Genomic DNA, 15136 nt, shown 5'->3' with positions numbered 1-15136 from the left:
AGAGGGGGGAGGTGGCGGGGAGATACTGAGGAAATTTGATGGGTGGGTATGTGGTTGGAGAAATAAATTCTGAAATCGCGCGCCTAATGAAAATTTCGCTGCGAAACTAAAAACTTGTGCGGGGGAAACACACAAGCAGACGAAGCACGTAAAATACTCGTGTGCAAGAAAACAGAAAATTGGTAGTTCCCGTCTCCAAAAAAATGTACATGTGTAGTCGATTTTTTCAGTCAATGGTACGCCTGGTTTATTAGGAACCATCGCACAGGTAACAGACTTATGGATCATTAAGGCAAAAAAATGCACACGGGTACAACATAGAAACGATGCGTTTTGTGATCTTCTAATGATTAACGCAAAAAAGCGCACACAGTCACACATGCTAATCAACGCTCAAAGCCCTCAAAGGATGCTCATTGTACGTTAATACTACAAACTTAAAGTACTACTGGTAATTTGCTCTAATACTACAAACTTAAACTACTCACAAGCTGCCATCGGGGCATGCTGGCCAGACGCCGGTGTTCTCCTTCCCGGCCTTGTAGGCGGCAGCCAACCGTGCTTCAATCTCCGCCAAGCTCTCCTCGTCACGGCGTGCCGCCTCTTCTTTCTTGCGGCAGCGGGACTCTCTTTTCTTGACTGTCTTTTGCCTTTTCCGATCCTCCTGTGCGGCTTTGGCCGCCTCTAGATCCACCGCCCGTTCATCCATGGCACAAAAAAGTTCGCCCACGTAACTATGTGGCCGCCGGCGGCGATGAACTCGGCGCGGGGAGATGACGTTGCTTCCTTACCATGTGTGTGGTCGCGGGCAATGAGGAATGCGACACCCTAGGATGCCATCGCTTCCTTACCAGTTACTGTGTGCCGCGGTGCCATGAACGACGCTTGGAGAGAGCTCTCGGACGAAGGGGCCGGGCAGCCGTACAGTGCGGTGGTCTTTAAGAGCTCAATGACAAACGACAAAGGAAATTTGGCTTCCCTTACAATTTTGCTCGTTCATTATCGCACACGGTTCATCTCGGTCGCTTCCGGAAACAGTGTGCGCTGAGGCTATTGTGTGTTGTGTTATGATTGGCTGGAACCCCAGCCACGCGAATCGCGCGTGTGCATCGTAGGATGCGCCGTGATCTAACGGCAATCCATGTCCCTCACATCACATCCGTGCAGTTGTAGCTGGATTGGATTTATATGCGCCAAATGCGTAGAAATTTCATGTAATCCCTTAAATATGGTAAATGAGCCCGAAAAATGCCAAATTTGAACACGGTGATTTGCAGGGTGTATGTTCTTCATAGGAAAAAAATTCCAGGGCAAAAAACAAAGAAGATTTGGATTCCCCTTCAATCTTGGTGATTTCCCTCTCGAAAGCATGAAACTTCCCCGTCGATGGTTCGATTTATGAAGAGCGTGCATGACGACATAAGCCAAACCTTCTCAACATTTCACCAAGGCAGGGTGAGGGCATACCATGGAACCATGTCAGGCGTCATGTTTCTCAATCAGTTATTTCATTTTTTTCTATAGTTGAAAACCCAATAAACAAATGTTTGTGGTTGACTATTGCCACACATTTCATCGAAATATCTGTACATTCCTTGTAAAAGGCATGAGAATTTACTAAATGGCACGAGCATAGTTTTTCAAACCGTTCTTGTGCATTAATGCCTAGAAAATGCATATAATCCCCTAAATATGGTAAATTAACCCGGAAAAGTGAAAAATTTGAACGTGGTGATTTGCAGGGTGTATGTACATCTTAGAAAAAACTCATGGACAAAGGACAAAGGAAATTTGGATCCCCATTCAATCTTGGTGATTTCCCTCTCGAAACCATGAAACTTCCTCGGTGATGGTTCGATTTATGAAAGGCGTGCATGACGACATAAGGATAACATTCTCAAATTTTTACCAGGGCATGGTGAGGGCATACCATGGCACCACACCAGGCATCATGTTTTTGAAGCATTTATTTCATTTTATGTATAGTTGTTACCCAGTAAACGACGCGTTTATGGTTGACTATTGCCACACATTTCCTCGAAATATCTGTCCATTCCTTGTAAAAGGCATGAGAATTTACTAAATGGCACGAGGATGGTTTTTTAGACCATTCTTTTGCACCTTTTCATGCACCGATTGTTCAAATTTGAATTTTGTGCATTAATGCCTAGATAATGCAAATAATCCCCTAAATATGGTAATGAACGCGGAAAAGTGTCAAATTTGAACGTGGTGATTTGCATGGTGTATGTTCATCATAGAAAAAAACTCACAAACAAAGGACAAAGGAAATTTGGATCCCCCTTCAATCTTGGTGATTTCCCCTCGAAACCATGGAACTTCCTCGGTGATGGTTGGATTTATGAAAGGCGTACATGACAACATAAGGATAATATTCTCAAGTTTTTACCAGGGCATGGTGAGGCCATACCATGGCACCACGCCAGGCGTCATGTTTTTCAAGCATTTATTTCATATTTTGTATAGTTGTTACACGGTAAACGACGCGTTTATGGTTGACTATTGCCACACATTTCCTCGAAATATCTGTCCATTCCTTGTAAAGGGCATGAGAATTTACTAAATGGCACGAGGATGGTTTTCCAAACCGTTACCTTTTCATGCACCGATTGTTCGAATTTGAATTATGTGCATTAATGCCTAGAGAATGCAAATAATCCCCTAAATATGGTAAATGAACACGGAAAAGTGTCAAATTTGAACGTGGTGATTTGCAGGGTGTATGTTCATCGTAGAAAAAACTCATGGACAAAGGACAAAGGAAATTTGGATCCCCCTTCAATCTTGGTGAGTTCCCCCTCGAAGCCATGGAACTTCCTCGGTGATGGCGATTTATGAAAGGCGTGCATGATGACATAAGGAAAAAATTCTCAATTGTTTACCAGGGCACGGTGAGGCCAAACCATGGCACCACGCCAGGCGTCATGTTTTCCAAGCATGTATTTCATTTTTGTATACATTAATTCCGGGTTCGTTTGGCCTTTTTTATACATTATTTGAATTTCTGGGCATTTAATGTGCATAATTCCAATTTGAACTACAAACACATGCTCTAGTGCACCAAAGTTGGTAGAAAATCACATGTGTGTCCTTGGGTGAATTTCTAGGTCCCATTCAAGAAATGGGAATGAAATTCAAACTACTGGGCATCGTCACTCGGCCGGAAAGATTGAGAAACTTGGTTTTTTAATTCATGTAAATCCAAAACACGCCTGGAAATCATGAAACTTTGCATGGTGTCATGACATGGCACCAACATGTTGTGGTAATTTTTTTGGCCAAATTGGGACAAGCTTTGGTATAAGCTGCTGGAAAAGCGGAGCTTCTCTCAAGAAGGCTCATGGTTCCGAGATGGAACGCGTCACCTCCGTGTGCGAAATGACATACGTACACTACCTTCTCCCGCCTTAATTTGTTTACACAGGAAGATTAGACCAAATAGAAGTATTGTGCTAACTTTTGGAATTATTCCGGGTTCGTTTGGCTGTCTTTGTACATTAGTTGAATTTCTAGGCATTTAATGTGCATAATTCAAATTTGAACTACAAGCACATGCTCCGGTGCACCAAAGTTGGTTGAAAAATCGCATGTGTGTCCTTGGGTGAATTTCTAGGTCCCATGAAAGAAATGAGAATGAAATTCAAACATCAGGGCATCGTGGATCGGCCAAAAAGATTGTGAAACTTCATTTTTTAGTTCCTGTAAATCCAAAACACGCCTGAAAATCATGAAACTTGGCATGGTGTCATGACATTGGCACCAACATGTTGTGGTATTTTTTCTGTCCGATTTGCGAAGGCGCACACATTAAAAATCAACAAAGTCATTTTGGAACAAGTGTTGTCACGTTACAAATCGTAAACACAAATATTATTGAAACCGTGGGCGTTCTACTTACCAATTACGTGCCGCCACGCGTCCCTTTTTTAATTGGCTAGGAAGTGTCGTGCGGGGTAGCTGTTTGAGTACGGGAGGCTTGCGATCAGACCCATGTGCGTGCTAATCGGGAGGAGAGCCCTTTGACCTCTATCCACCACGCACCTCCCTCCCAATGTCTCCATTAATGGCGCCCGAGCCCTTCTTTCATGGTGTGGCTATGTCGCACTAGACAGAGATTTAAGAGAGAAAAGTGAAAATCTGATAAGAAAGTTTTGCACGAATCTTGATGTAAGATCCGACGGACCTATATAGCATGGACTGTGACTTATAGCAAGCATGATGAATATAAGGACGATGACAGTGGATAATAATTTTCTCACATATCTAGGAAGATAACTAAAAAAGCCACATGCGGCTACGCCTGAAATACACATGGGCAAAAGAAGAAGGAAGACGCATACAACGATACGGCTCGCTGATCTCTACTTTCTTGATGTGTTGCAGGTTACGGAGACTAGTTCTCGCCGCGAGCGGCGATGATCTCTTTCATCAGTTTCATGTCCTTAATATGCTGCTCGGAAGCAACTGCGGATTCCTCCACCAGCCTTTTGCGCACGATGCGGAGCATGGCATTCTCATCCATAAGTTTCTTGACGATGACGCATGTCCTCTTCAACAAGGCAGCGGTCTCCTCCGCCTACTCCGCCCTTCCAATGATCTTCACCCTCAGTAGGTCGTGGTCGGCCCAGAGTTGTTCAAATGAGGCATTCAACTCGTCCTGCAGCTTCATCCAACCAGAGATCTAATACATCTGGCTATGGATGATCGCATGCATGCACTTGTAAGAGTCCTGGCCTGCACGCGAGAGATTTTCCCAGGCCTCTGCGGCACGGGAGGACATCTCTACTGCATTCACGGTGCAGCAAGACATCTCTGCTGCGTTTGCGGTGCGACCGGACCAGTTTGCTGCATCGATGGTGCGGCGGGACCTCCATGTTGTTTCGGCGGCGCGGCGAGACCTCCATGCTGCTTCCGCGGCGCGGCGGGACATGTCGGCTGCTTTCGCGGCTAAGAGGGACATCTCTCGTGTTTCTGCTTCCATGCTCACCTCTCCGTGGTGGTAATCTCTCGACCGAGAACTCAATCTGGCCATGGCAGATGCAAGAGAACGATGCTGAATGACCTATTTGCTTTTGTGGATGAGGAGGTGAGGAAGGAATGTGCACTCATCTTGGCATAGTACAATATTTATAACCAAGTACTAATACGCTCCTATGTGGGAAACGATTTAGGTTTTGATCGGTTTGAACAGGTTTGCAATTTGGAAGCTGATGGGACGTAGGCTCAAAATTTATTGATAGTTCTATAATTTCTAAGTGCGGCACTATTCCCGGTCGGCGTAACATGGGCACGCTTTCTCGGCCGCATACGTGGCGTTTGGTGCACCGCAATAGGCAATGTCAGCACACGTCTTATTCCAAGAACCATGTGCGCTCGTTATTACCATCGCGCATGCTTCTTTTAATTAGAATGTGTGCCCGTCTAGCGCAAACACGTTGATCTGTCTAACTGTTTCTGTTTGTTGTGGCTAATCGCAAACAGTTCATCCGTGTGAAGTGTATGCCATCAAGCGCACACACCTTTGATCTGGCTGACCATTTCTATTCTGTTGCCTAATCGCAAATAGTTAATCCTTCTGAAGCGTATGCCCTCAATCGCACACACCTTTATCTATCTGTTCGTTTCTGTTGTTCCGCCTCATCACAAACAGTTAATCCGAGTGAACCGTATGCTGTGTATCGCACACGCCTTCATCTGGTTGGCCGTTTCTTTTGTTCCTCATCATGGAAAACAGTTCATTGAACTGAACTGTATGCTGTGTATCGCACACGCAACTAAAATCTGAACCGTGTTTGATGCATCCATCATCGCAAACGTTTTGGACATTTTTGACGGTTCTCTGACACCACCGCTTGCAATTATTGCATCCCACACAGTTTCTCGAAGGGTGTCTGGTCGTAGTGTCGCGTTAGCAGCATCCTGCAGTAGTGAATATGGATGGTAGAAATATATTTTTATAATCTAAATAAATAAAAACTGCAAGGTAGCAATTGGTAAAACGGAGCACAAACGGTATTGCAATGCTTGAAAATGAGGCCTAGGGTGCATAGTTTCACTAGTGCAATCTCTTAACAATGCTAACGTAGTTGGATCATATAAGCATCCCTCAAAGTGCGATGAAGAACCACTCCAAAGTTCCTATCTAGCGGAGAACATAAGATGGAATTGTTTGTAGGGTACGAAACCACCTCAAAGCTATTCTTTACGTTCGATCTATTGAAGAATTCGTACTAAAATAACAAAAAGCTAATCTTTCCGTTCGATCTATCCTAGAGTTCATACTAAAATAACACCAAAACAAATTCAGATTTATAATATTCAATCCAGCACAAAGAACTTCAAAGAGTGCCGCGAGATTTCTACCGGAGAAACAAAGATAAGAATGTGCATCAACCCCTATGCATAGATTACCCCAATGTCACCTCGGGAATCCGTGAGTTGAGTGCCAAAACATATATCAAGTGAATCAATATGATACCCCATTGTCACCAAGAGTATTCAATTGCAAGACATATATCAAGTGTTCTCAAATCTGAACATTCAATCCGACAAGACAAAACTTCAAAGGGTAAAGACTCAATTCATCACAACAAGTGTAGTGAGGGGAGAAACATCATATGATCCATCTATGTTAACAAATCCCATGATACATCAAGATCGTGACATCTCAAGATCGCGCGCGCGAGAGAGATTAAACACATAGCTACTGGTACAAATCCTCAGCCCCGAGGGTGGACTACTCCCTCCTCATCATGGTGGCCGCCGGGATGATGAAGATGGCCACCGGAGATGATTCCCCCTCCGGCAGGGTGCCGGAACAGGGTCCCGATTGGTTTTCGGTGGCTACAGAGACTTGTGGTGGTGGAACTTCCGATCTAGGGTTATTTATGATGGTTTCTCTATTTATAGGAATTTTTGGCATCGGTCTCACGTCCAGATGGGCCTCAAGGTGAGCATGATACACCGGGGCATGGGCAAGGGCCCAGGCGCGCCCCGGTGGGTTGTGCCCTCCTTGTGGCTCTTCTGGCCCTCCCATGAAGCTTTGGGGGTCTCTTTTGTTCCAAAAAAGCGTCAAAAAGTTTCAGCTCATTTGGAGAACTTTCATTTCTGCACAAAAAATAACACCACGGTAGTTCTGCTGAGAAGAATGTTAGTCCAGGTTAGTTCCGTGCAAATCATACCAAAACCATATAAAATTATTGTAAACATGGCATGAATACTTCATAAACTATAGATACGTTGAAGACGTATCAGAGACCAACGCCGCTGCTGCCCCGGTCGACTACGGTGTTGACGACCCTTTCTTGCCAGAGCAACCAGGCAAGCACCCCCTTGATCACCAGATATCACCTATTCCTTCATTCTACTGCTTGCATTAGAGTAGTGTATCATGTTACTGTTTTCGGTTAATCCTATTCTGTGCATAGCCTGTCATTGTTGCTACAGTTGTTGATACCTTACCTGCAATCCTAAATGCTTCGTATAGGATGCTAGTTTATCATCTGTGGCCCTACATTCTTGTCCGTCTACCATGCTATACTGTGATCACGGGTATATACTATACTTACATACATATTATTCTGGTGGTGACTAAAGTCGGGTCGGCTCGTAGAGTACCCGCGAGTGATTCACGGATTGGGGGCTGAAAGGACATTTGTCCTGACGGCCCTCTGAGTGGATCTTTGTGGCGGAGCGACAGGGCAGGTTGAGACACCTAGGTGAGAGGTGGGCCTGTCCCTAGTTGGCATCCGCAGTTACTTTAAAATAACATGCTTAACGAGATCTTGGTATTTGATCTGAGCCTGGCCACTGGCCTATACGCATTAACCAACTACGCGGGAATAGTTATGGGCACTCAACGTGATGGTATCAACCGAAGCCTTCTTGACGTCAGCGACTGAGCGGCGCGCGCCGGGTTAGACTGGAACGCCTGCTCTGGTATAAGGGAGGCTACAGTCTGCTCACCGGCCGCGTACGCAACGTGCAGGTGTGCAATGGGCGATGGGTCCACACCACTGCGCGCATAGGATTTAGACCGGCGTGCTGACCTCTCTATTGAGCCTAGGTAGGGCTGCGACATGTTGATCTTCCGAAGCCGGGCATGACCCAGGAAAGTGTGTCTGACCAGAGGGATCGAGCATGTTGGGAACTGTGGTGCACCCCTGCAGAGAATTTTATCTATTCGAATAGTCCTGTCCCTCGGTAAAAGGACGTCCCGGAGTTGTACCTCGACCTTATGACAACCAGAACTGGATAGTTAATAAAACACACCCAGACAAGTTCCAGAGACAACCCGATGATCGCTTTCCCATAGGGTGACAAGGGGAGAATCGCTTGGTAGGATTATGCTATGCGATGGTACTTGGTGAACTTACCGTCTACTCTCTTCTACATGCTGCAAGATGGAGGCTGCCAGAAGCGTAGTCTTCGATAGGAATAGCAAGTTTTCTCCATTTTGGAATATTTAAAAAATTAGGAAAATTAAAAGTATTCCGAAAGAGACACGAGGAGACCACAAGGGTGGAGGGCATGCCCTACCCCCTGGGCGCGCCCCTGCCATGTGGCCACCTCGTGTACCCTCTGGACTCTGTTTTCTTGCACCATACTTCTTTTGGTCGGTAAAAATTCATTATATAATCTCCTGAAGGTTTTGACCACTGTACCACGACAAAATCCTCTATTCTTGTTTCGAGCTGTTTTTCTGACAGATCTAGATTGCCATGAAATCTCCAAGTGCCCCCAAGGACAAGTTTTTTGAGAAGGTCATCAACCACTACCTTGCGAAGGTGCTACGATACCCTCAAACCATTGAGATGTGTGAGGGGGTGCTGCACATCCGCGATGTTGAGGGGCCGAAGAAGACCGGAAGCATGGATACAAGACTTGAAGCAATGGAGCAGCAAGTTTTCAAGTGTTAAGGGATGGTGAAACGTGGTCTCAATGCCAATCACTTGATGATCGCGGAGTTCACCAACAATCACAAGCTGGATGCCAAGAACATCGGGGAGGCCATCTTAAAGCTTCATGAGAAAATCGAGCATCTCCAAGCCCAGATCTATGACCTGCAAAACCAAAACTGTGAGTATGAATACAGATTTAAGAGGATGAGTTTGGCTGCAGATTTGAGGATCCCGGAGACTCGTTCATCATTCTATGATGGTGAGACTATGCCTTGGAAGATGGATGACAAGCCTACTACATCAACAACTCCCTCATCACCACCTCTGAAGAAAGAGATATAAACACATGGGTATGGGCACTCCCCTTGGCAACTGACAAGCTTGGGGGAGGTCCCCGGTATCGTATCACCATCACACATTTACTTTTATTGTTTTTCTTAGTTCGATCCTTTTGGTTATATCTTGATCTAGTAGAATAAAATTTTAGCATGATCTAGCTTTGAGTTTTGTTTCGAGATCTATCTATGTAATCAAGTCCGTGAGCTATATAATAAAGAGTAGTTTTGAGTTGAGGGCTTTGCTTTCTTGCTATGATCTTGAGGGAATAAAAATGAGAGAAAGGAAACAAAAAGAAATAAAAAGAGTATGATGAATAAAAGTTGTTGAGAGTTGACAAACATAGTTTTGGTCATCGTTGCAATTAATAGGAAGTAATAAAGAAAGAGAGGTTTTACATATAAATACACTATCTTGGACATCTTTTGTAATTGTGAGCACTCATTAGAATATGACATGCTAAAAAGTTGATGTTGGACAAGGAAGACAACATAGTGGGTTATGTTTTCTTATATCCAAATAGAAGTTATATTGTCATGGATCCTCCAGCATGTTGAGCTTGATTTTCCATCTCATGCTAGCCAAATCCTTTGCACCAAGTAGAGATACTACTTGTTCATCAAAATATCCCTTAAACCCAGTTTCGCCATGAGAGTCCACCATACCTACCTATGAATTGAGTAAGATCTTTCAAGTAAGTTATCATCGGTGCAAGCAATAAAAATTGCTCTCTAAGTATGTATTATCTATTAGTGTGAAGAAAATAAGATTTATACGAACTTATGACATGGAAGAAATAAAAGCGATGGACTGGATAATAAAGTGCTTTATCACAAGCAGCAATATAAAGTGACGTTCTTTTGCATTAAGATTTTGTGCATCCAACCATAAAAGTGCATGACAACCTCTGCTTCACTCTGTGAAGGGCCTATATTTTACTTTTATCTTCTACCCTTATACGAGAGTCATGGTGATTTTGACCTTTCCTTTTTAGACCTTTTCCTTTTGGCAAGCACTATGTGTTGGAGAAAGATATATATATATATACAATATATATCCACTCGGATGTAGGTTAGCATAAAGTATTATTGTTGACATTACCCTTGAGGTAAAAGGTTGGGAGGCGAAACTATAAGCCCCTATCTTTCTCTGTGTCCGACTAAGGCTTTGAACCCATAAGTACCGTGTGAGTGTTAGCAATTGTGAAAGACAAAATGATAGTTGAGTATGTGGACTTGCTGAAAAGCTCTTGTATTGACTCTTTCTGATGTTATGATAAATTGTAATTGCTTCAATGACTGAGATCATAGTTTGTTAGTTTTCAATGAAGTTTTTAATTCATACTTTACCTTGTGAATGAATCATTACTTTAGCATAAGACATTATATGACATTATATGGTGTTGTTCTAAAGATGACCATAATGCCCTCATGTCCATATTTTATTTTATCGACACCTCAATCTCTAAACATGTGACATGTTTTTCGATTTCGGCTTTCTCTTGAGGACAAGCGAGGTCTAAGCTTGGGGGAGGTGATACGTCCATTTTGCATCATGCTTTTATATTGATATTTCTTGCATTATGGGCTGTTATTACACATTATAGCACAATACTTATGCCTTTTCTCTCTTATTTTACAAGGTTTACATGAAGAGGGAGAATACCGACAGCTGGAATTCTGGATTGGAAAAGGAGCAAATATTAGAGACCTATTCTACACAACTCCAAAAGTCCTGAAACTTCACGGAGAGTCATTTTGGAATTAATAAAAAATATTGGGCAAAGAAAGCACCAGAGTGGGGCCACCAGCCATCCACAAGGGTGGGGGGCGCGCCCTACCCTCCTTGGCGTGCCCCTGACTTGTGGGCCACCTGGCAGGCCCCCGATGCCCATCTTCTTCTCTATGGTGTGTTTTGACCTGGAAAAAATTAGAAGGAAGCTTTTGGGAAGAACCTGGGCAGAACCAATCTAGGACTCCGGTGGAGCTATTCTGCCGAGAAAACTTCCCTTTGGGAGGAGGAAATCGAAGCCATCGTCATCACCAATGATCCTCTCATCGAGAGTGGGTCTATCTCCATCAACATCTACACCAGCACCATCTCCTCTCAAACCCTAGTTCATCTCTTGTATCCGATCTCTGTCTCAAAACCTCAGATTGGTACCTATGGGTTGCTAGTAGTGTTGATTACTCCTTGTAGTTGATGCTAGTTGGTTTATTCAGTGCAAGATCATATGTTCAGATCCTTAATGATAATTAATACTCCTCTGATTATGAACATGAATATGCTTTATGAGTAGTTACGTTTGTTCCTGAGGACATGGGAGAAGTCTTGTTCTAATCATGTGAATTTGGTATTCATTCGATATTTTGATGGGATGTATGTTGTCTCTCTTATAGTGGAGTTACGTGAACGTCGACTGCATGACACTTCACCATTGTTTGGGCCTACGGGAAGGCATTGGGAAGTAATAAGTAGATGATGGGTTGCTAGAGTGACAGAACCTTAAACCCTAGTTTGTGCATTGCTTCATAAGGGGCTGATTTGGATCCATATGTTTCATGTTATGGTTAGATTTATCTTAATTCTTCTTTTGTAGTTGCGGATGCTTGCGAGAGGAGTTAATCACAAGTGGGAGGCTTGTCCAAGGAAGGGCAGCACCCAAGCACCGGTCCACCCACATATCAAATTATCAAAGTAACAAATGTGAATCATATGAGCATGATGAAAAGTAGCTTCACATTAATTCCCATGTGTCCTCAGGAGCACTTTGCTTCATATAAGAGTTCATCCAGGCTCGTCCTTTGCTAAAAAAGGGTTGGGCCACCTTGCTGCACCTTATTTACTTTTGTTACTTGTTACCCGTTACGAATTATCTTATCACACAACTATCTGTTATCAATAATTTTAGTGCTTGCAGAGAATACCTTGCTGAAAACCGCTTGTCATTTCCTTCTGCTCCTCGTTGGGTTCGACACTCTTACTTATCGAAAGGACTATGATAGATCCCCTATACTTGCGGGTCATCAACGATATCCAAGCAATGATCATTATATAGGCATGACGTCCAAGATTAGTAGACCGACTCCTGCCTGCATCTACTACTATTACTCCACACATCGACCGCTATACAACATGCATCTAGTGTATTAAGTTCATGGAGAAACAGAGTAATGCAATAAGAACGATGACATGATGTAGACAAGATATATTCATGTAGGAATAGACCCCATCTTGTTATCCTTAATAGCAACGATCAATACGTGTCTTGCTGCCCCTTCTGTCACTTGGAAAGAACACCGCACGATCGAACCCATCACAAAGCACGTCTTCCCATGGCAAGAAAAATCGATCTAGCTGGCCCAACTAAACTAAAGGTTCGAAGAAGAAATACGAGGATATAAGTAATCATGCATATAAGAGATCAAAACTCAAATAACTTTCATGGATTAAATAGATCTAATCATAAACTCAAAGTTCATCGGATCCCAACAAACACACCGCAAAAAGAGTTACATCAAATAGATCTCCAAGAGACCATTGTATTGAGAATGAAAAGAGATAGAGAGAGAGAGAGAGAGAGTAAGTCATCTAGCTACTGCTTACGGACCCGTAGGTCTACAATGAACTACTCACGCATCATCGGAGAGGCACCAATGAGTATGATGAACCCCTCTGTGATGGTGTCTAGATAGGATCTGGTGGTTATGGAACTTGCGGCGCCTGGAATTGTGTTTCATCGATTCCCATAGGGTTTTTGGAGTTTTGCGGTATTTATAGGGCAAAAAGGTGGTGCGAGAGGCGGCCGAGATGGGCACAACCCACGAGGGCGCGCCTAGGCCCCCAGGAGCGCCCAGGTGGGTTGTGCTCCCTTAGGATCCCGCCTCTAGTATTTCTTTATCCCAACAGGTGTCTTCTGGTCCATAAAATTTCTCCAAACAATTTTGCTGCTTTTTGACTCCGTTTGGTACTGTTATTCTGTGAAGTAAAAAACAAGCAAAAACAGCAACTGGCACTGGACACTATGTCAATAGGTTAGTCCCAAAATGATATAAAGTTGCTATAAAATGATTATAAAACATCCAAGAATGATAATATAACAGCATGGAACAAGCAAAAATTATGGATATGTTGGAGACGTATTAGGGACCTGCTACTTAGTAACATTAGCATCGCTGTTTATATCTTCAGGTTTGCGAGAATTGGCCCTAACAACTGCCACATTCAATATCTTCTACTGTTGCATGACTAAGTGGTATATAATTTCCTCCAGCTTGTCAACATCATCTATTTCTTCCGTTCCTTCTATCCCTAGGCCGGATCCTGGTACGTCCATTTTGCATCATGTTTACCTACTATTATTTATGTTGTTTTATTGCATAATAATGCTTTTTGGAGTAATTCTATTGCTTTTTCTCTCATAATATGCAATGTACACACAAAGGGGGAGAATTCTAGCAGCTGGAAATCTGGGCATGAAAAAGCTACGTCAGGCTACCTATTCTTCACAACTCCAAATGAGCTGAAACTTCACGAGGATTTTTTGTGGAATCAATGAGAATTATTGGAGCAAATAAGTACCAGAGGGGGGCCCACCAGGTGGGAACAACCCACCTGGGCGCGCCAGGGAACCCAAGCGCGCCCTGGTGGGTTGTGCTCACCTCGGCCCACCTCCGGTGCCCCTCTTCTGGTACACAAGTCATTTTGACCTAGAAAAAATAAGGAGAGGACTTTCGGGATGAAGCATCGCCATCTCGAGGCGGAACTTGGGTAGGAGCACTTTTGCCCTCCCGTTGAGCGATTCCGCCGGGGGAACTTCCCTCCCGGAGGGGGAAATCATCGTCATCATCATCACCAACAACTCTTCCATCTTGGGGAGTGTCAGGGATATACCCCGCGGCGTAACCCGGCCGGACTTGGTGACTCACTAACGACCTGCCCTGACTGGACAACTCACTAAGTGACCCGCCCAAGCTTGGCGACTCATGGGTGACCCGGCGAGCGGGTCAGAGGAATGACAAGACCCGGTGGCCCAGAAGGCAGTTTATGGAAGACCGGTTCATGTTATGGTGGGCCGGTTTATGAGGGAAGCACAGGGAATATTCTCCTACAAAGGAAGCAAGACTAGGACTCCACTTGTAATAGAGTAAATCCTAATCCTACTAGGACTAGTCATGTAACCTGCCCCTCCAACATATATAAGGAGGGGCAGCGCTCTCCAAAGAGGGACAAGCAAGAAGAAACAATCTCTAGGGCTAGACACAAAGAGCCGGATTACTGGCGACTCTCCCGTGATGATAATGAGACCCCGCCTCAAACAGCATGTAGGGCTATTACCGGATGACGTTTCCCGGGGCCCGAAGCTGTCTAAATCCTTGTCTTGTGTTGCGTCTCTCGATTCCGCTCAACCCCTCTCGAGGTTCCACATAGATGCGTTGGCCTCACGACTAAGTCCTCACACTAGGACATCTGCCGTGACAAATCCACGACAGTTGGCGCCCACCATGGGGCCAGCGCACGGTGGTGTTGAGTTCTTGGAGGGATTTCTTCAGAGATCGAGAAGCTTGCAGTTGACCGGATATAAAAAAAGTTTTTTAGTGGCAATGGATAGTAAGTTCAAGGGAATTTAGGGTTTTGCGTTATTCTATATGTCGCCGATGCGACGCGTCGAATCCGAATCAAAGATCAGTTTTTGGCAGTTGTAGTCGTGGGTCGCCGAGACCGACAAAAATTGTGCTGCAGCCGCCGTACGCACGGATCATACAAACCGCCGTATACACCAAACAAGTCCCGAGGCAGGCGCCACTGGGACTAGTTGTGTCAGCTGTCAAATCAGAGGTGTAGTACTATGACAAGATGCAACGCCACTTATGCAGTCT

General features: G+C 44.2%; 1 protein-coding gene across 1 annotated transcript in view; it reads left to right on the top strand.

Annotated features, from left to right (window-relative positions):
* Window positions 1-6958: 6958 nt before the first annotated feature.
* The window catches only part of LOC119279744, a 77424-nt gene continuing 69246 nt past the window's right edge, over window positions 6959-15136 (top strand). Inside the window, exon 1 of the mRNA XM_037560888.1 lies at window positions 6959-6970. Coding sequence (XP_037416785.1) covers window positions 6959-6970 — 12 coding nt within the window. The remainder of the gene's footprint in view (window positions 6971-15136) is intronic.

The sequence above is a fragment of the Triticum dicoccoides genome, chromosome 3B (assembly GCF_002162155.2).
Source record: "Triticum dicoccoides isolate Atlit2015 ecotype Zavitan chromosome 3B, WEW_v2.0, whole genome shotgun sequence".
Classification (NCBI taxonomy): domain Eukaryota; kingdom Viridiplantae; phylum Streptophyta; class Magnoliopsida; order Poales; family Poaceae; genus Triticum; species Triticum dicoccoides.
This window is presented reverse-complemented; position numbering and strand designations above follow the sequence as displayed.